The 23,228-nt window shown below is 35.6% G+C and overlaps 2 protein-coding genes across 3 annotated transcripts in view; one reads left to right on the forward strand and one right to left on the reverse strand.

Annotated features, from left to right (window-relative positions):
• Positions 1-8,936, reverse strand: part of LOC148952929 (uncharacterized) — a 120,619-nt gene extending 111,683 nt beyond the window's left edge. For both annotated transcript variants that reach the window (XM_089088192.1, XM_089088191.1), the window contains exon 1: positions 8,899-8,936. The gene's annotated coding sequence lies outside the window, so the exon portion shown is untranslated. The remainder of the gene's footprint in view (positions 1-8,898) is intronic.
• A 255-nt stretch (positions 8,937-9,191) lies between these two features.
• The window catches only part of LOC148952931 (BTB/POZ domain-containing protein 8), a 37,227-nt gene continuing 23,190 nt past the window's right edge, over positions 9,192-23,228 (forward strand). Inside the window, exons 1-3 of the mRNA XM_089088182.1 lie at positions 9,192-9,245; positions 15,546-15,765; positions 21,044-21,221. Coding sequence (XP_088944308.1) covers positions 15,608-15,765; positions 21,044-21,221 — 336 coding nt within the window. The 5' untranslated portion in view covers positions 9,192-9,245; positions 15,546-15,607. The remainder of the gene's footprint in view (positions 9,246-15,545; positions 15,766-21,043; positions 21,222-23,228) is intronic.

Below are 23,228 nucleotides of genomic sequence, written 5' to 3' on the forward strand. Positions count from 1 at the left end.
CGCCCTCTCTGAAGTTCATACAAGCACCCTTTCCATAAGAAACCAAACATGCCCCAGGGCATAACTTACAATGCCTGCCCCCAGGACCTAGGGATTTGGGTCAACACTGGAGTTTTTGTTATCTGACCTTTGAACTATTTTTAACAAAATGGCTATCTCAAATTGGTATTGGATGTGATTGGGGAAAGAGGGCGTGGGGGGGGGGGGGGCAAGTTGCCCTCTGTTCTCTTTTGACTCTTAAAAAGTGAATTAGATCGTTCAATTTCAAATCAAATATGCCCTCTATGAAGTTTATACAAGCATTCCTCCCATAAGAACAATCTATTCCACCAGGGTATAACTTTAAACACCTGCCGCCAGGCCCTGGGGGGGGGGGCTGTATCAATACTGGAGTTTTTCTTACCTCACTCTTGAACTATTTAACAAAATGGTTATCTAAAAATTTTTATTGGATGGGTTTGGGGAAAAAAGGTGTGGGGGGGGGGGCTAGTTGCCTTCAGATCTCTTTTGCCTTTTAAAAAGTGAACTAGAACTTTTGATTTCCAATCAAATGAGCCCTCTCTGAAGTTTATATGAGCATCTCTCATAAAACCATATATGCTCCCAGGGCATAACTTACAACACCTGCCCCTGGGCTCTAGGGGATTGTGTTGACATCTGAGTTCTTGTTACCTGATCTTAGAAATATTCTGAACAGCTATCTCAAAGTTCTTATAAGATTTTTTTTAGGAAAAAGAGTGTGGAGGGGAGGGGTTAGTTGCCCCCCAATCTCTTTTGACTCTTAAAAAGTGAACTATAACTTTCAATTCCCAATAAAATGAGCCCTCTCTGAAGTTTTTACAAGCATCCCTTCCATAAGAACCATATATACCCTTAGGGTATAACTTACGCCTTTCCCCGGGCCCTGGACGGGGGGGGGGGGTCTCAACACTGGAGTTTTTTACATGATATTTGAAGTATTTTAAACAAAATGGCTATCTCAAAATTTTTATTGCATGCATTTGGGGAACAAAGGGCATAAAGGTGGGCTAGTTGCCCTCCAATCACTTTTGACTCTTAAAAAGGGCACTAGAACCTCTGATTTCTAATCAAATGAGCCCCTTCTGAAGTTTATGCGACGACCCCTTCCATACGAAGTGCCTCTGCAAAAACATTTAAATAAATAATAAAACATTGGAGCCATATGGCCTTTACTATAGGCAATGCTATAGCGTTTTCTCTGACAATATACAAATGATTATCAAATATTTCACCAGCCAGAGAAGAGTGGGCAAATGGAGCAGTTAGATTACAGTCCAAATTTCCAACAATTAGATATGCAGAATTACAAGAAATAATGCCTGAAACTGGTCTCCATAACTTTCCAACGACCGGAGTAAGCAACACCAAAAACGAGTAAGTACAGATTTTTATGCTCTAATTACTAATGTCGACCAACTTCCTAACAAATTGAACGAGCTGAAATCCGTGATTTATTCCAAAAATTATGATCTGGTCCTATTGACCGATGTTTGTCCCAAGTCCAGTAGAAACAGGCTTAAAGATTCCCATGTTAAGAGTCCAGGGTATGGTGTCATGTCAAACTTACAGTCTTTAGAATGCAGGCGTGGTACGTTGGCGCTATTCAAGACTTGTTATAGTATACAATCATTATGTCTCCCAGGTAACTCACAAATTGTTGAATCTGTATGGTTCGACCTATGTGATGACAGCGGTGGAGTAATAACCTGAGTAGGCTGTATTTACAGAAACCCATCTGCCTCTGATTGCCAAGAAACCGAGCGGACAATAGCAACAATGCTGCATAAAGCAACTATGAATTACACAGGGAACCTTTTTATAGCTGGTGATTTCAACTTCCCTGACCTCATATGGAAGGATGTATATCCGTATATACCTGTACTTACTAACAGAAGCAGAAGCACGAATCTATTCACAGACTGCCTTCACGACCTTAATCTCTACCAGATTGTCGAACAAGCTACTAGAGGCCGACTTTTCCAGAGACCAACTCTACTTGACCTAGTGTTCTTACGGAATAAAGACCAGCTTCAGAACATAAATTACTTACCTCCTCTAGGAAAGAGCGATCATATAATCCTAGAAGTGAATGTGTCATTTCGTAAGATAAAAAATGATTACATAAAGAAAACTTATGTAGACCACAGGGTGATCAGAAAAGAGCTGGAAGGTGTAGTTTGGTCACCTTTACTTCAAGGGGACGTCGACCAACAATGGTCTAACCTAAAGGACAAGCTACTTACACTTCAAAAAAACACACGTCAGTAAAACTCACGCCAAAGCCCAAAACACTGCCTTTCGTGACCCCTGAGATACGCAAGGAAAGAAACAGGAGGGGACGGTACTGGAGAAAGTACAATAAAGGAGGGAAGGAAGAACACTACCAAAAGTTTGCAAAAGCTCGAAACAAACTAAGAAGCCTAACTAAACAACTTTACATACGGTACAAGTCCAAGCTAGCTGATGATAGTAAGAATAACCCGAAGAAGTTCTGGAAGTATGTATCAAGTAAGGACCACAGCACACGGTCAGTTAAAGCACTCAGTACAGATGATAGCAAGGAAGTGACCAACTTGAAGGACATCACCAAACTCTTCAACAGGCAGTTTGCATCGGTTTTCACCAGTGAACCAGATGGTCCTCTTCCTCATAGTCCACCATACGACATCCCTAACCCAATGCCACCTATTCTACTCTCCCCCCCTGTCGTCCAAAAGCGACTTGAAGCACTAGACGTCAATAAGTCCGCCGGTCCTGATAATTTGCACCCAAGACTATTGAAGGAGCTTGCCAAAGAAATTGCAAAACCACTATGCAATATATTCCAACTGTCCCTTGACTCAAAAAAGGTACCCAAAGACTGGAAGCTGACCCATGTCACCCCAATATTCAAGAAAGGTGACCGCACCAAAGCCAAAAACTACAGACCCATCAGTCTGACCTCAGCGGTGGCAAAAACCCTCGAGCGGATTGTGAATGCTGATATTTTGACACATCTCTGTAATAATAATATACTTTCCCCTAACCAGCACGGATTTCTGCCAGGAAAATCAGTTGAGACCAATCTCCTTGAGACATACAGCACCATAACAGATTACCTGGAGAAAGGAACTCCTGTGGACCTGATTTTACTGGACCTAGCCAAGGCTTTCGACAAGGTACCACAAAACCGTCTCAGATTGAAACTTTCAGCAGCAGGTACCCACTCGGACGTGGTCGATTGGGTCATGGACTTTCTGACTGGTTGGAGTCAGCAGGTTTGACTCTTCACAAATAATGTCGACAAGGTCTTCTCCAAACCACGTGATGTTGTAATCGGAGTCTCCCAAGGTACTTTCTTGGGCCCTACCCTATTCCTTATATACATGAACGATATGATGAACGGAACAGAAAACAACATCATTCTCTATGCCGATGACTCCAAGCTGTTTGGGCCTGCAAACCAACAAAGTCTGCAGCATGACCTTCATAAAATCCAAATGTGGGCACAAGACTGGCTACTTGAATTCAACACATCAAAGTGCAGTGTCCTTCACTTTGGAAGCAACAACCTCCGTCACCAGTATAGCATGTCCGATCCCAATTCACCGGCTAGCTTAGTACTAAAGACAAGTCCCAAAGAAAGAGATCTAGGAGTGCTGATAGATGAACAACTGAAGTTCCATGGCCACTGGCAACAAGCAGTTTCAAAAGCAAATTCAAGCCTTGGTCTCCTCAAATGCACAATAACCAGCCGCTCCCGTACAGTCTTTCTAAGGCTCTATAAGGCTATAGTTAGACCCGTTTTGGATTTTGGTACGTGTCTCACCTCCCCTTCTTATAGGAATGACACCAGTCTAATCGAAGGAGTTCAGAGACAAGCCACAAAATGCATAGCCGGCCTACGAGATCGCCCATACAACAAGAGACTGGAACGCATGCAGCTGCCAACACTCGTCTTCAGACACCGCCATGATGATATAATGCTGACCTACAAGTATAACACACAACCAAATAACCCCCTGTTTACCAAACATTCAAGTCAGCACCATACAAGAGGACACTCACATAAGCTGTCAAAACGTTTTGTTAAAACACGAACGCGGCAACACTTCTTTTCTGAGTGTGTCGTCAACGATTGGAATAGCCTTCAAGCTGAAACGGCGACTGCACCTACGGCTGCATCCTTCAAGTCCAGACTTGACAAGGAATGGAATAACAAGCCATGGAAACACGAGTGGGACTGTCCGTCCCACTCAACTACTGACTGATGCCAACTTTATCATAATGAGTGTCTTGCTAGGAGGCTGATGCTGCTTGTCATACCCAACCATCTCGCATACTCAATCCGAAGTTGCTGTTGTGCGGTGGTGTCAGCTCTATACCACTGAGAATGGTCTTTACGGGCCATACCTACCTCGTGGCCACCGCTACCGAGTGGGCTTAAATTGCATCTCTCCAGCAGACCTCTTCTATGGTGTGTCACTGGGCCCTAACACAGTGACAAATTTTTTTTAGCCATCATTTGACCCCGAGCACAACAGATCCAGTATGGACCTTAATTTGCTCTGAAGTGCAAATTAAGGTAATTAAGGTAAGAGAAAAAAGGCACTCAGATGTATCATTATTATAATCAGTCAACAAATCAACATAATAGAAAAACACATTATCAACTCTAACAGCACATAATCACTGGATTCTAGAAGCACCAAACATAAAGTGAAATTCACATAAGTCACAAGACCTTCTGATGGTTTACCACCAGCACTATTTGGCTTAGCAGGAGTTGCATAGCATGTAAACTTGTCCCTGGTATCCAAATGACTAAAGCTTAACTGACTTAAAAGATGTTGTTGCAAGCAGATCACATCATGTTTTGACACAAGCTTGTCAAGAACTGAAGACTTTTTAACAAACCCAAAATTAATGTTTAGAGTTAAGCACCTCATATATACATTATGGCTGACTGTTGGTACTTGACCAAGTGGATTAGGCTGAGCAATTATTCAGACATTTCACTATGTAACAAGCATGGCCAGCACCCTTGAATAACACACAGAACATTTTTACTGTTCAGCATTTGAATGGTCAGATGCATGATAGGTGGAACCACACAGGCCACAATAGCACTTGATTGGCAAATCAATGCTAGGTGACCTACCTCATGACACTTAAAGCATTGACAGGGAAGCAAGAGAAATTCCTAAAAAGGCAGATATTGATAACCAATATATACTAATTCTTTTAGGAAAAATTCAATGTCATTAAAAGTCTCAAGCTGCACTTTAAAGGTGCAGAATGTCACACTGGCTTATGTGTGTGCTTTTGGGGATTAGTTGCTAAATGCAGAAGATTCTAAGGATTGAGGATTTGTTCATCAACAACTGCAAAGACTAGCTTTTTCATAGAAGCATTTGTAGATGGCTGAGCAGCTTTCATACTCAACTATTTCATTAACTGCTGCTTTGGAGTGTAAAACGATTTTCCAGTTGCTATTCCATTGGCTCCCTAATATTACTTGAAGCTTCTTTGCATATGCAAAACAGTTTATAGTTATGAAGACCCCTAACATCTTGTGGACAATTTTTTAGTGTTACAGAATATAATGGATTATGCTTTGAGAATTGTAAGTAGCAGAGATTGATGCATTGTTAGCTTTTCAGCATTCAAAGAGTTCACATTTAAGAGTGCAGGTTGTGATGTCAATAAATTCATCTAACTTTTGGAAAATCTCATTTACTTCTGTAGCCAGTGTAGCAAAAACAGGATTGCTGACAACTGGAGTTTCATAAGGAATGAAAATAATAAAACACAGTACTTTTTCTTCTCTTTGGCCACTTATACAAGGAGCTTACACATGTCAATATTGTTTTTGACATGATTGTTGATTCGGCCTTGCATATTCAGTACAGAAAAAAGAAGTCTGTTTGCTAATAAGATTGTATTGTGCAGTTTTCAGTACTAGTCATGCTTTTCTATCAACAAGAGTCAAAATCCAGCATAGAATATTTCCCGTCTATTACCTCAGACTCATTATATATTCATGCCTACAAATATTAGGCTACTATAAGGAAGCAACCTAAAGCAGATAAATTAGCAAGGAAGAGGGTTTTTGGACCAAAAACAGACCAAGCCAAGAATAATTATCCATTAATCAGAATCCCATGTGGGAGCTGAGTTGTTTACTAGGCTATAATTTCCTTGACGGGTGCCACTCCTCAAGTAGGAATAGATTTGACTAAAAGGTACCCCAACAGGGTTGAGGCAGCCCTTTAAAGGCTGTTGTCCATAGATCTGGATCTTATGCCCTGGTGCAGTTGTCCTTCTATAGAAAATCCTCCCATAATGCTGTTTTGCATCACCATTCAATTCAACCCATTGCTGGGAGAAAATATGTAATTCACAGGACATGTCCATATGCTGGTAGGTCTTTCTGTGTGTACATTTGAACAGCCTCACTCCTCCTCTATCTGTATTTACAGCCCCCTGGGCAAAGGTGCTTCAATTTCTATTATGGACCCCCAGGAACAAGGTCCCCCCATTTGTCCTTGCCTCCTAGGGAAGTACACTACATATGTTTAGGGCATTTCTCTATCTGCCACCATAGCACTGCAACATAATAGTTTTTTAAGAGCTCATTTAGAAGCTAATTTTTATATCTAATTAGCTTTTGACACTTATGATAGTCTAATAACTATTGAAAATGCAACAAGTTACCTTTTAGGGCTCAAAATAGAATTTTCCCAAGAAGGGATCATTATATTTAGAGGGTTTAAAAAAGGCATGAAGTGATGTATTTACTTTCTTCCTAGCTAGACAATATGAAAAAATAATTTACCAAAAATGAAACCAGTATATTTTCAAACTGTTAAAAGTCTGATAACTGCAGTTTTCAGTAATATTAAAATTGCAAGGCTAAAATTGGATAATAAATGAGGTGATTGAAGGTATTGACATAGTCTGAGGTAAGTTTTAGTGCACCAGAAAAGGGAGGTTTGCATTTGTATGAGAATTGATTAGTACCAATAATTGGGGCATTTGAGAAAAAAACATGTTAAGAAAAACAATTCTTACTTCATAATATGCAGACAATTTGTAGTTAACACATTTTGACTGCAATTCTAGTTTGCTTTTCTCCCAGCCCCCCTAATGTGCAAACATATAGCCAAAATTATATATTTCCAATGCATTTTGTCATGCATTACTCTTGTTTTAGCCTGTGTAACTCTAAATTGAATCAGCTATGGTGAAATCAAGAAACCAAAAAAAAAATAGGAAATATGTATTTTGGGCTATAGGCTATATTTGCACATTAGGGGGGTTGGGGGCAAAGCATAGCATAATTGCAGTAAAAATGTGTTAACAGCAATTAGTCTCTTCTGCATATGCTATGTCTATTGCAATGTTAGAATTGTGTTATCTAAGCAGTGGTGTAATTTTGTCAAAACCCTGGGGGGAGGAGCAAAATTGGGTAAATATTTCACTGTTCATATTATTGACTTATGGATAAAGCAAATATAGGCTACCATTGAAGCCTTTTTTATGCTGTTTGCAAACATAATTGATTCTCTTGCCAATTCAAATTTAAGTCCTTTTTGAACCTTGAAAATGACCAACAAACTCTAGTTTTTTGGTATGAAAAAAGCTTAAACCAAGGATTTCAAACTTACTATTTGATTATAAATCCATTTTTTTAAAGTTATATAGTCCACCAGCATTGATTTATCAAAATTAAGTGGGATAAAATATCCAAAACAATTTCCCCATTTTCCTATCCGCCATGTTTCTTCTGTCAACTTCGATATTTTTCAACAAATAGGTGAAACAGCAGTTTTTAAGTGGCCTAACAGAACAAGAAGAAAACATGGCATATTTGTTTTGCTTTTTTTTTTTAATCAACTTAGTTTTAACAGATCAATAATTGTGAATTATAAGACTTTTACAAAATGGATTTATAATGAAATAATAAGTTCAAAACAAATGTTATAACCTATTTTTATATCCAAAAAACATAGAATAACATTATTATTTTCAAGGATCCTAAAAGTACTGTACTTAAAATTCAATTTTCAAGAGAAGCAATTATTATTATATTCAGAAAGAGCATAAAAAATGGCATCTAGTGGTATGGTTGGTAAAATTCTACTTTAGCTATTTTTGACTATCTTGGAAAGGGGTTAGGTTAGGAAAATGAAAACTTTCAGGGAAGGGTCTATAGGCTAAAGTATGTCCCCGGAAAGTATTTTGAAGCAGCTACCTCTACTCCTTCTCTTTAGAGGATCCTGACCTTTCAAAATCTGTCTGTCATAAAAGTGAAACCTTGCAAAATAGATCATCTGCTTAGAATAATTACAACAAAATTGTTTCAGCTTCACAGATTTTCTCAATCCCAATTTATAAGGTTTTAAAGATATGCAAATACATTTCCTAAATTTTGAAAAAAAAAATTGTTTTTTTTTAATTTAAAAGTGAAACAAGGTTTCACTTTTGTAACATATAGATTTTTAAAGGTCATCAAAGGTCAGTACTCTCTAGAGGGAGAAGGAGTGGAGATATGTATTTTAAAATATCTTCCCAGGACATACTTTAGCCTGTAGACCCATCCCTGATAATAATATGAACAACAAAATATTTGCCCAAAATTAGAGACAATTCTCTCAAATCAAGCGAAAACGATAGTTAAAACTGAATAATTAGCCATATAGTGCCCTAAAGGTTTCTATGGATGCTTGAGTTATACAGGCTCATCTTAGTTTTGACAACATTTTTGAAGAAACAAAGTTTCAGCTGGGGCATACTGGGGTCTGGGCAAACCAATGCCTGGAAGGGGCAATTACCCCCTAACTCACAGCAAATTAAGCCCCTACATTTGAGAAATATCATTAGCTATATATTTACCTGTGCTACGTTAGGCCGACCTTTGGGCCAGGATTAGCAATTAAAAATGCGTGTTTTCGGTTTGATTTTTTTTGCCATACAAAATCTGAAAAACCTATATTCTAAAAACTATAGGCATCACGTACTCCAAAGGTTTTCCCTATGAAATTTTTAGACATTATTAAATTTGAAAAACCTTTATTTCTCATATATAAATTTAATTTCCTATTTGGCTCATGCGTTAGAGCCTTTTTATTGAATAGAAGATACATGGTCAGTCGATTTGGTCATTTCCGTTAATAAATGAATTTCCGGCAACACTGAAACTTCTGAATTTAATAGGAGAGTGCTGTGTTTCACATGAAAGAGTATAACATTCTATAACTTATTTGCAGGATTTCCTTATTCTAGTCTGTTTTTATATGGCATTTTAGATAGACTTATTGTTTATTTCAATGTACTCAGTGTCAAGGGCTAAGAAATATTGATATAGATCAATTAACACCGTTGCCACTGGTGTTTGTCTAATCTGTCAGATATTGAAGCAAAATGTTTCATCTGACTAGTCAATGAGACTGAGTACGTCTGGGCTCCATACCTTGTATTATGTTACATAAAATGTCTGTGAAACTAGGTTGAGTAGCTGGTAAGTTAACAAAATGAATCTAATGTCAATTTAATGACCATATGGGCCATGTAGAATGTATTCTTACCCCAAAAAGTTTACCGATTATGTGATTTCCAATTGACTAATTTTTTGAGTTTTTGGTTAATTTGAAGACTGAAAGATAAGCATTCTATTTGATTTGCCAATCAACTGCCCTTCCAAATTTAATTGCTTCTATTGTCAGGAATTACATTCCTGCTTCCTTCCTACAATTTGCGGATACAGGCTTAGGCTATACACAGAATTTTGCCAGTTTTTTTTCTTTTTTAATTGGCATTGTTTTGCAGTGCAACTGCACAACAAGCTTTTGTTGGGAAATTAGTACAAAAATAGTGTAAAAATATAGGTACTGCCAAGCTGATGTTGTTTTTGGGGGGTTTGAAGAAAGGTTAAGTGATTACAACATTAACAGTTATTTTATTTAGGAGTGTTAAGCAGCAGATCAATGTTATGCAGCAGTTAAAATTCAGGTAAATTTTTCGTTATTCATAATATTGACTTACAAATAAAGTAAATATACCACTCAGTGCCTTTTTTTATGCTCTTTTCAAATGTGATAATCATTTTTGTCGGAAATGAATTTTATCCCCCACCCCTAGACATACCAATTCAGGGTATATATTTGCACATTAGGGAGGTGGGGGAAAGTTTAAACTTACCTCTAATTTACATCAGAAATAAAATTTACCCCCACCCCCCCAAAGTGAAAATATATAACCTGAATTGGTATATATAGGGGTGGGGGTAGAATTCATTTCCAACAAAATGATTATTATGTTTGGAAAGATCATAAAAAAAGGCATCGAGTGGTATGTTTACTTTATTTGTAAGTCAATAATATGAATAACAAAATAATTACCAAAATTCATTGAGTTTTCCTTTTCATGACTTGAAGCAAGGCATAACCACTACAAGCTTTTAATCCTAAGACAATGATACTACTTTAGTCCAGGTATGTTATTTAGGGATTTGCCCCTACTATAGGACACATAAATTGACATAACTTTGTCTGCAATTGGACACATAAAGTTTCAACTTTGCTGGTGCCTGGAAGGGTATAAAAACATTTTACATAAGTAATAATTATTTATTACTTATGAATAATTATTAATATTATTTATTAATAATTATCTATTACTTATAAAAATTTCAATGATTTAAAGAACATGAAAATTGGAACTTGGAATGTTACGACATTAAAAAATGACTATCGTATCGACATTTTGACTGACGAATTCAGACGATTCGGACTGGATTTATTAGGAGTTTCAGAAACTCATATCCCAGGGGTAGGAAGCATGAAATTGGGTGATATAGAATTGTTTATTCAGGCAGGAAGGATGGGGTACATAGACAGGGAGTAGGGCTCATGATGAATAAGGACGCTGCCAAGTCTTGCTTAGGCTGGGAAGGTATTAATAATAGAATACTAATAGCTCATTTTATGACTAAAAATTTCAGGGTTTCAGTTATAGTATTATACACCCCTGTAGAAACGACTGACGTATATAATAGTGACTAATATTAATTTTACTTACATTTACAGGAGAAAATAGAAACGATCCCTGTTATAAATATTTTGTTATTGCTGGGATATTTTAACGCCCAGGTTGGTAGAAATAAGGATAGATGGTATCCCAGCTTAGGTAAATTTGGTGTAGGAAAAGAAAACAGTAATGGATACAGACTTTTGCAATTTTGTAGGTATAACAATCTAGTTATAACCAATACTGTGTTTGGTCATAAAATTGCTCATAAGTTAACATGGTATTCACGTGATGGTAAGACATCAAAGCTTATTGATTATGTTATAGTAAACCGAGGACTGGCAGGATCAATACAAGATAGTAGGGTATATAGGAGTGCTGTTATTGATGTTAAAAGTAAAGATCACCATCTAGTAGCGTCAAGGGTTAATTTAAAGCTGAAATATAGGAAGGGTAAGTACCTCCCGGGAAGTTATGATGTTAGTAGACTCCATGATGAGAATTTGAGGGAAACTTTCCAGGAACAGTTGAATACTAAACTTGAGAGTTTAAAATTTGATAATGTGGAAGATGGTTTGAATAATTTTAGAAAAATAATTTGTGAAGCTGCTGAAGGTGTATTAGGGAAGAAAGCCAGAACTGCAGCTAAGAATATTAGTGAAAAAGCTTTATGTTTAATAGAAAGGAAAAAGCACTTGTACATGAATTATCTGAGTGATAAATCGCATGAAAACAAAAGAAATGTAAGGAAAGTGGAGAAAGCATTGAAATATGAACTAAGGAGGTGTGAAGTGGAGGCCATGGATAAAATTGCCGAGGATTTAGAAGATGCAGCTAGACAGCATAATAGTAAAATATTGTACTGGCACGTTAACAAATTGAGAGGTAGTAGTCAATCCAGACTTGTCCCAGTGAAAGATAGGAATGGGGTGGCAATTAGCAATAAGGAAAAAGCTAAAGCGAGATGGGCCGAACATTTTGAGAACTTGCTTAACCGAGATAGAGCTGCAGGAAAAAATATAGAGGAAAATGAAAAAGTTTGTGATACCTTGGATATAACGGAAGATTTGTTTTGTGAGGAGGAATTAGCAGCAGTACTAAAAGGATTAAAGAATAATAAGGCTCCAGGTACTGATAGGGTGGTAAATGAGTTTCTTAAATATGGTGGCTCTGAGGTTAGAAAAAAGCTATTGAAGATTATGAATATGATTTTTGAAAAAGAGGATGTACCTAACAATTTTAGTAAAACCTTAATTAAGCCACTTTAAAGGAAAGGTGATAAAAGTGAGTGTAGTAATTATCGAAGCATTATTCTGGTGTCTGTAGGTAGTAAATTACTCAGTAATATGATACTTTTTAGACTGAGAGATGCCGTAAACAAAGTTTTAAGAGAAGAGCAGTGTGGTTTTAGAAAAATTAGAGGATGTATTGACCAAATTTTCACTCTTAGGTTAATAATTGAGAAGTGCCTAAGTTTTCAAACACCTTTGGTCCTCAGTTTTATAGATTATGAGCAAGCGTTCGATTCTGTTGATAGAGGAGCTTTAGTAAAGGTTTTATCCTTGTATGGTATACCAGACAAATACATTAAAGTGATTAATGCTATGTACGAGAATAACACTGCTGCGGTTAAGGTAGGAAATGAGGTTAGCAGCTGGTTTTGTATTAAATCAGGAGTTAAGCAGGATTGTGTTCTATCCCCCTTTATATGGATTATTTTGATGGACTTTGTTTTAAGGAGCACAGGAAAGGCAATGGGAGACCACGGAATCAAATGGGGAGGAAAAAGTCTCCTGGACTTGGATTATGCTGATGATTTAAGCATCCTAGATGAAAGTGTGAGCAAAATGAATGAACTTTTAGAGGTTTTGCGAGTTCAGGGTGCTAGAATAGGTTTGAAAATTAATGTTAAGAAGAATAAGTCACTAAGGCTAGGAATAAGTGAATAAGGGAAGATGAAAAGGTGACGATGGGTAACGGAAAGATGGATCAGGTGGGCAGCTTCACTTACCTTGGTTGTATTATTAGTAAAGGTGGGAGCAGTGAAGATGCTAAAAATGGAATAGCCAAGGCTCAGGGTGTTTTTTCACAGTTAAAAAAAGTTTTGAAGAATAGGAAGATAAGTCTGCAAACCAAGATTAGAATATTAGAAGCTTCAGTGATGACACTGTTCAAATATGGCTCTGAAGCATGGACGCTCCGAAAAGCGGATGAAGATTTGCTAGATGTTTTCCAGAGAAATTGCTTAAGGATTGTTCTGGGTACCCGGCTGACTGACCGTATTTCAAACAATAGGCTATACGAAAAATGTGGTTCAATACGGCTTTCTAGGTCTATAATGAAAGAAAGGTTGAGGTGGTTAGGGCATGTTGTGCGGATGAAGGATGACAGATTGCCGAAGATTGTTCTTTTCGGCCAACCATCTAGGGCTAAACAGAAAGAAGGTCGTCCCCGTCGGGGGTGGGAGGACGTCATAAAGAAAGATTTAAAGAAAATAGGAACTTCGTGGACGGGTGTAAAAAGGGAGGCTTTGAATAGATTGGAGTGGAGGAGGAGCGTGCGTAGCTGTGTTGGCCTCAGGCGGCTTGGTGCTGCGATGAGTTGTTAGTAGTAGTAGTAGTAGTAATAATTATTTACTCAAAGATTTAAAAAACCTACAAAAAATGTATCCATTGTGGTTTTGTTTTTGAGGTTTAAGCTATTAATTACAAGTATGTACAAGAATGTACATCTTGCAGAAAAGGCTTATACGTATTTTTTCCCACAGCTTCTATCAAAAAATTGTATTTTTTTTTATTGATTAGCTAAAAAAAGTTTTTCAGAGAAAAGTAAAGTTCCATATTAAATGTAAGACCAGCTGAATTAAATTTCTATAATAGCCTAATTTAAACTTAAACTAGCAGAAATTTCTATTAAAGAATACATGAAACATAAAACAAATAGAAATTAAATAAACAATTATAGCAAACACAGATAACAGGTAGTCTACTAATGTAAATGAATAAATAACTCTAAAACAAGTAAAATTTGAATTGAATCTTAAAGTTAAATTTAAAACAAACAAAAATTACTACAAACAGGAGTTGGGCAACTTTCCCCCTCCCCTTCCCTTGAAAGTGAAAGTTTAAAGCTTATTGAGTCATTAGTGTTTTATTCGAAACTATAATTATTAAATGAACCTGGGAAAGAACTAATAAAATAAACTGAATATTAGATATGCAATGCTATTAATTGCGGAAAGCTCAGCAATTCATGATTTTATTTCACTATTCATCTTATAATTGTGATATTTTCACATTCACATTGAGTTTCCGAGTTTTATTTTATTGGTTTTTTCTTTGGCACTCTCATTGAATATATTTTTTTTTCGCGCTGAAGAAGAGAGGTGTTTGTCCCCTCAAAATATTCGCTTTGTGGTCAGTATTTTCTTTTGGCCTTTAAAAACCCCATCTTTGCTCCTTTTTCTTTCTTGTTATATCAGGCCAATGTGGTTTAAGAAATTATCTTAGGAAGGGGAAAATTTTCGAAATCCTGTTTGTTGTCATTTTTGTTCGTTTTAAGTTTGACTTCAATATTCATTTTAATTTTTGAGCATTTAACTTTAGATGTACACAGTATCAACCTGAATGCATATGGTGTTTTTGATTTAGCTAAGTATTCCATCCCATTTCCTAATTTATTCAACTTATTAATCTTAGCTGTTCCTGTAATATTGCAGCTACGCCCATCAAACAGTTCGTGGTAACGAACTGTTAGTAAGGAGCGACCTGGCTCAATAGTAACCGAACTCTAAAATATGGAATTTTGATACCAATAGATACATCAAAAGAATCAGATTTTAATGCTGATTTCAAATATATAAGTTTCATCTTACTTACAAATTGCCCTTATTCCGTATATGAAAGGGGCTGTCCCCTCGTCAACGCCTCGTTCTTGACGCTAAAGTTAGACTCTTTCTCAAACCTCTATTTTTAAAACAATAAAAAACTTTAACGTAAAGAGCGAGGTGCTGAGGAGGAGACAGCCCCTATCATACACGGAATGAGGGCAATTTGTAAGTAAGGACGAACCCCCTCATGTGTAATAATTTCTTTTCGTTTTAAGTTTTAATGTTGCTCCTTACTTTCACTTGAAAAAGCTTGTTTTTTTTATTTAATTACCAACAGGGATACACATAGTGTCTTTAAGTTTAACATCCCTCTCAACAATCTCTGACCTAACCAAATTTAATCTGTCTCTTAGGTTAGGTTGTTAGAATCTTTGTTTACAACTACCATATTTCAAAAACTCATTTACAATGCTATGAATGCCTAATTTCTAATAATTTGTCAATCCTTGTTTTATTTTACAATTTTTTTCCAACTCGTTCAGGCAAAGTAAATTTTCCATCACTTTCACATTGTCAGATATTTTTCACTGTTGTTTATATAATTTTTTGTAATATTATCGCGGTTATCACTTAATGCTATTTTTTCCTAATTTACCACTGAACTAATTTCTTTCTTACATATCAGATCAATTGTTAGAGCAGCAGAAGATTATTAGCCCACAGAGGCTTAATTGTTAATTGTGGATCATGACCAGACTCCCTGGTGAGGCCCAGCTCGTGACAGTGGAAGTTGACGATGGTGCCGTAAAGATTGCAAAAGATGCTTTGATAATATCACCATTTTTTTCTGCTATGCTTTCTGGTGATTGGCTTGAAGCAACTACGGGAACAGTAAAACTCAAAGGGTAAAAGTGTCGTTTTTTACTACGTCGTCTAAATTGCAGCAAACTGCTAGTTTTGTATTCTTACTGACAGTTAGATGCAAACATTATTGAAATATACTACGTCCTCTGTTGACATTTATTTGTCTATTTGCGATTTGCTCCTGCGTTGTTGCTTAGAGCACATTGGGTAGATGCCAAACCTGATGAAAGCTAGGCAGAGAGTGCTTTGTCCTCCTCCTCCTTTAGGACGGAAACTAGTGTTAGTCATCGTATATGCAGTAGAACTTTTTCTTCTCTACTTACGGATTTTATAAGAGCATTTTCATCTAAGACAGTGTCGTTGTGTGCGGGGCTATTGAAGAGTGAATCATGTCTTACAAATCTAGAGATTTTGCATAACTGACAAATTGTTAGCTTGATAATATTTTTTAGAAAAAGGCTTTTCATTGTTTGTTTGTAAATTAACTACTCAGTTTCTATTGTTTATTCCTATATTTTTGGATATTGTCTAGATTCAGTGATAGTGTAAGAATTATCCTTCATTAAGTCTAAAACTTTTAAACTACTAATGAAATTAAAATGGAAACATTTTTTTTCTACCCGGCTCCATTTTAGGTCTATCCATATCTGAAAACGAGGATTTTCCATTTTTTTTTTTTTTTCATATGTAGAATATTATAGTTTAGTTTTCATTCATAAAAAGTTTCACCGGTGTTCCCCAACCAAACCATGAAGAACAACATAAGGAAACTAATTCAATAAATTTGATAGTCAGGTTCACACCTAAAAATTGGAAGATGTTGCAATAAACCTGAAAATAAACTATTTAAAAACATGTCTTGAGTCTCCAATTACGCAATATTTCATACTTATTCTCCATTGAGGACTGTAATTATTTACGAGTATTATTTTTTATTATTATTATTTAAAAAAAATATTTTAATTATTTTTTCCGTATATTGTACCTTCTGCTAGCCAAAGGGGGATTTCAACCTTTCTTTGTCGCACTTAAATATGTCATGTATTTACTTCTTCCATTGCTTTCTAACGTGAAACAATAAATAAAATATTTGTCCCTTATGTGATGCAAGTTCATCGATAAAAGTGATACTTTTGGAAACAAAATTTGGAAGGGATAAATATGGCAAAATAGGATAATTGGTGTTTCCAAAAAGATGCTCTTATGGGAAAGTCAACACCTAATAATTTGAGCATTGAATAATTTTAATAATCAACAAATTAATGCCTAGTTTAGAGTTTTAGCTATTCCATGATACGTAAACTTCGTTTCAATTTCTATTTGTTAACAAGATTTTGGAATTATCCTTTAGTAATCATCCAAATCACTGTATTTTTCCTAGTTTACTGCTAAAAATGGCTATGTTTTCCTTCTGCTGCGGCAATCGGGAAAGTTATGTCTAAAACTCCATGACGACATAATTTTGGTTCATTTTCTGCTGATTTTTAACACAATTTCTTTGTTTTTAAAATTGACAGGCGCTTGTAAAAACGCAAAATTAAAAATGTTCTTCATTAGAAATTGAATTCTCGGTTTTTAATATTTGTCTAAGAGGTTTATGATTGTGCAAGTTTCCACTTAACTAATTTAAAGAATTGGTTTTCATTATTGGTGTCCTTGGCTAGTTAAATCTTCTTTTCCCGACTTTCTGACCCGATAGAGCTCATCAAAATCAACTTTCAAAATTTTCTAGTTGTCTAGTTTTTTGGAAAGCATTTACGATAGGAAAACCTTTTCTTTGATGCTAATCATTTAAAGAACTTTTTCCGTAAAAGAAGTTTTTCAAAGAAAGGTAAAGAGCTACATTAACCCAAAAGTGAGCATAAACAAAGGCAATTAATTTTTCAAGCATAAAACTACCACAAATCACCAACAGTAAGTAAATTGAGCTCAACACGAACAGAAATAACAATAAATAACCAAATCTAACTCAAAATCAGCAGAAACTAAGATGATCAGGACTGACGCTCCCGTTGCCTTCTAAACACTAGAACATGATTTGGAATTTACTGAAAACAATCCTTATTTTGAGCTGAATGTTTCTATTTTTTATTAATATTGAAAGAGAACACCATCATAACCAAGATCACGAAAAAATAAACAAATAAATGTGCTTAAACTCTTAATAATTTTGGATAGCTCAAAGTTAAGAAGAGGAAAAATTTTAAATCTCTCTTGTTTTCAGTAAAGTGCAAGTTATGGTCTGATTTTAGAAGGCAAGGGAAATGCCAGCCCTACTCATCTTAGTTTTTGCTCGTTTTGAGTTTAACTCCGTTACCTATTGTAATTTCTGTTTGTTTTTGGTTTCGTTTATTTAATGTTTTGATTTATGGTAGTTTTACACTTGAAAAATTAATTGACTTTGTTTTTGATCTTTTTTGGGTTTAATTTAGCTCTTCAACCATATGATTAGTCATATCAAGAAACAGTATTTATCAACTAAGACAAGAGGATGTGCGTTGCAATGTTTTGAGTTGGTTAGAGCTAGTGCAATCACTGATGATAGACCGCACAGGTTAATAGACGCTTTTAAAACAAATTTAATCAACCAAGTGAATCGGAAAAGCTTAAAAGGGAGGTAATTACTTATAATTCTTCCATGAGTATTCGCAAATGTTTTTAAAATTTGCAGATCTGCATGCTCGCAGCTAGGTAAAAGCAGAGCCGGGGAAACAATCCAAAAAGTTCAATTGCAAGCATTTACGCATGGGTTGCCTAAAAAGTCCGTTAGGTTAATACCCTTAGGAAAACCTTAAACTGTAAGGGAAGGCATAGTCCTTGTAGAGATGGAAATTCAAATCGACGAAGCAGTAAACAAAATTCGAGCAGCTATCAATAAATACCATTGAAACCAAAATAATACCAAAGGCGGTAAAGGGAAAAGTGTTTTAGATTTTTTATTATTATTATTATTGTTTATTATTATTATTATTGTAGAGGTTTCAAGCTCCTGTCTGCAAAAATCTGGAATTTTGCATTTTTTGCCAGAAGGAAGATCACGGATGCGTGTTTATTTGTTTGTTTTTTTTTGTGTGTGTTTTTTTTTTCAGGGGTGATCATATCGATCTGATGGTCCTAGAATATCGCGAGAGGGCTCAATCGAACGGAAATTAAACGTTCCTAGTGCCCTTTCTAAGTGACCAAAAAAATTTGAGGGCAACTAGGCTCCCTCCCACGCTCATTTTTTTCCCGAAGTCACCCGATCAAAATTTCGAGATAGCCATTTTGTTCAGCATAGTCGAAAATCTAATAAATAGGTCTATGAGGATGACTTATCCCGCACAGTTCCAAGAGGAAGGGCTGCAAGTTATGAACTTTGCCCATTGTTTACATATAGTATTGGTTATTGGGAAGTATACAGACGTTTTCAGGAGGGATTTTTTCTGGTGGGGGAGTCGGAGGAGGGAGTTACATGGGAGGATCTTTCCATGGAGGATGTTTTCATTAGGGAAGGGACATTTCTATGAAGTGGGCACCGGATTTCGCAGCATTATTTAAGAAATTATCAGAAATTAAATATAAAAAAAAAACATTTTTTCAACTGAAAGTAAGAAGCAACATTAAAACTTAAAACTAACAAAAATTATTACGTATAATTATTACGTATTCGGCCCCTAGTCAATACCTTGCTCTTTACGCTAAAGTTTTTTTAGTCCTTTCAAAAGAGCTATCTATTCTAATTAAACGGCCTTTGGGATTCAGGGGTCAGTCTTAAAGAATTGGAACAAAATTCGAACTTTAGCGTAAAGAGCGAGGTATTGACTAGGGGTCCGATAAACAATAGATTACAATTACTAAACCTAGTTCTAACTCTAGAGCAGTTTTCTTAGTATCACAAGAGAGTATTCAAGCATCAAGTACCTACGCGCTGAAGGATTCAAGCTATTTCCGTACACAGTTTTTGTGGCATTGCTGATACGTCCATTTGACAATCTGCATGCATGACGTGTGTTTTGATTTAGTTCAACATTGTCTCAACATTCCCTGAACTTTTCACCTTAAAACCCTTAGCTTTGGTAGCAACATTAGTAGTAGCAGTAATAATGATAGAAGAGCAGGTCGTCCTCGGTTGGGATTGGAAGATGTCGTAAAGAAAGATTTAAGGGAATTGGAATTGGGAGTGAAGAGGAGCGTGCGTAGATGTGTTGGCCTCAAGTGGCATGGTGCTGCGGTGAGTTGTTAGTAGTAGTAGTATTAACAATGGGAAGAACGGAGGCTAGTTTTGAAGTATGTAGAAACTGTTTTACTTTGATTAAATGACAGCAAAAATTGAAAACAGACACTAAAGATTCTTTCATTGAAGCTTTTTTATAATCAACTTAGTTATTTTTGCGGATATTGTGAGATAGCGTTCTTTATTTTTATTTTACTTTTTTATTTTGTCTTTGTTTTTTTTTCAGCAATGAACAAATTTGAGTTTCTTCCCATATCTGTTTTCTGCGCATATCTCCATAGGGCATCTGAATGTTTACGTTTTGAGGTATTTGAAGATCAATGACAAAGAAGGAAATAGTGGTTCAAGCTGGTATTTACGTTCTGCTCTTAGAGCTTTACGATAAAGTTTATTTGAAAAGATTACAATCAAGAAAAAATGTGTCGAGTAATTTTTTTTCTATTAAACATAATTTTTTTTGTTAAACTAAAGAAAAAAAATCCCTAATTACATATATCATTTAGCCAAGTCGGAAGAAAAAAAAATAGTAAAAACTACTCAAAAAAGTAATCACGAACAGGTTTGTCAATGACACGAGAAAAACTAAATGACCTGACAAATTTTTCAAAAATATACTAGAAAAAAAAATTGAAACAAGAACTTATTAAAGTCATGTCCCCATTTGACTTTCGTCGCGAAACAAGCAAACATTTGACTTCTTTTTTTAGTTGCCTCAACTGTAACTTTCTAATGTATTTTGAGTATTTAAAAGACAAAATATCCAACTCTGACTGAATTGAGAAGGGAAAAATCTGCAGAAAGAACTACAAATCCTACAGTGAAAAAAATCTTTAAGGCCTGCGCTACTTTTTAACTGTTGCGAAGATCATTTTTTTTCTTTTTGTATTAATAATTGAAGATGTTATCTAGAGGATGGGTGGGGGGGGGGGTGTAAATTCGTCAAAAGTGCAAAAAAAGAATTTTTTCTCTAATGTAAATCATTAGAAAATTGACGGAAAAATGGAACTAGTTGTAAAACCCGAAGATTTAGCCAGTGATAAGGTAGAATGAGCATTAACAAATTTAATATTTAAAGTCGAAACACTAACAGCTACTTTTTCCTTTAGGTTTTCTTCAAAAACACTGTCGATTTACGCATCCTTTCTATCAGGAGGGAAACAGCTGGAAATTTCCTATGAAAGCTTCACGGAACTGATGCTTTTTACCGACCTTGTAGGAGATGACAAATTTGAAGCGTATATAGAAGCATTTATTGTTCGCAAAATATTTCATGGATTTCACAAGGTATTTCACACTGGTAAAACTAATGTCGGCTCTTCGGCACTTGGGTTGACTCTCTTTGGATTTGAAGTCGGGGCAGCAGCTTCCTAATTCTGCTTCCCAATATATTTAAATGTATTTAAAACCGATCGTGCTGATCATTAGTTTCGGTGCTTTTGATAATCGATAAAGTAATATAGATGATGGATTTGCTAATAAATAAAATGCATATGCTTGAGGTACTATGATTTTACCTCCATTTATCCAGGTTACCAGTAGGACTGTTGAAAAACTGATACTCTACTAACATATAAGTTAGCAGTATAAGCGGAATAAAACTTCCTTTATATGCCATTAGCTCCCAAAATTAGCTCCTCAGTTTCAGATCTGTAAGAGTACCGGCCCGGAGACTGAAGACCCTATTTTCGTGACAACCATCTCCACCCTTTTCTACATACACGTATAGCATGCTCATGAACCTGCCCAAATTTATTTTCGTTGGGGGGGGGGGGTTAGATCATTCGGGAGAGTTTAATAGGCAAAAGAAACATCTTGGTATAACCATTGTTTGTCCACACCGAACGCTGCTAAATATAATCGGTGTTAAATATAACAGACATCATTGGGTGTTAAAGTCCTTTAACCCTTTTTCTCGGTTTCCTTCGGGCACCCAAATGATCATGCTTAAGGTAATCAATGTTATTTGACCTTTGGTTTTTGTAAACCTATGAACTTTTAACAAATTTCTGGGCCTTAAAAAGGAAATCAAGCAAATAAAAGCTCTTAAATAAGCTCCATAACGTGTTTTTCTGCTGTACAACAAAGAGAAATCGAATCACGATATGATCAACACGTCGATTCTTTGGGCTTCGTCAATCGATCTTCTTCTCATCAGTAAAGCATACTAGTCAGTAAAGTCAGTCAGTCTCATCAGCAAAGCCAACGAAAATCCGTTTGTCAACAATTGCTGGTCAAATTGATAAATTTGGGGGATACTTTTGGTTAAGAATTTGTGGTCAGTTTAAATTGAAATCATGCAAGCAGAAACAAATTGTTGTTTTTAATCTGTAAACTATGAAGAAAAGGAACTTGAGTTTCTTAATGAAATGCCTCTTACTCTTCAAGTTTGTGTGTTGCTCTAATCACATTAGTAATCACATTGTGTCATTATCTAATCACATTAAGCATACTTTACAATATGCCTATTTCAGAGGTAATTATTAAAAAGAAATCGTACTTCAAATGAAACAGTCTAACTCACCAGAGACGATTTGGAAAATGAATCTTTGTGGGCACGAACACACGAGAGTCTAGGTTGTTTTTTTTTTTTTTTTTTTTTTTTTTTTTTTTTTTTTTTCTGAAAGATTAAGAAAAAAATTATTTGTCATAATCTAAGAGGAATATTTTTCCTTTGGAATTTAATGAAAAAACTAAAAAAAAAGTTTTTGTTGAAAGCTTTTTCCATAAAAATACCAAAGATATTTTTTTTTCAAAACTTAGGGGCACTTTTCCCCGCACTTACCGTTTCCGCAGAAATTTTCTATTTCACGAAAAATTTTGGTCAGCAAGAAATGTTTCCATGACGCATGAGAATTTTGCTACAATTCACAATTGCGTCTTGCAAGAGCGACGTCGGACAAATTCCTGCAATAGGAAGCTGCTGAGCCATATGATATAAGCTGATATTAGCTATTATTTAGTTTTAATGATTTTTTTTTTTTTTTTTTTGTTAAAACTCTGAGTATCAAAAGTTTTATCTTACTTTTTTTAGCTTTGAATTTTTGAATGAAATTCTTTTTTTTATTTGTCAATGTGTACCGATTGTTTTTGAACAATAGTCGTTACAGTAGTCCTCTACCAGTGTTTTAATTTTTTAGATTATTTATGCCAATTTTTTTTTTTTTTTTTAAAGAGAAAGCCACAAGAAAATTACAAAATACTTTGTTGGGCAAACAACTAATTTAAAAGCCTATATGATGATATCCAGTAAATTAAAGATGAATCATTGTTGCAGCGATAGCTGCAACCTAG

This window comes from Artemia sp. Qi Xiang Cuo, chromosome 4 (genome assembly GCF_049724085.1).
Source record: "Artemia sp. Qi Xiang Cuo chromosome 4, ASM4972408v1, whole genome shotgun sequence".
Lineage (NCBI taxonomy): Eukaryota > Metazoa > Arthropoda > Branchiopoda > Anostraca > Artemiidae > Artemia > Artemia sp. Qi Xiang Cuo.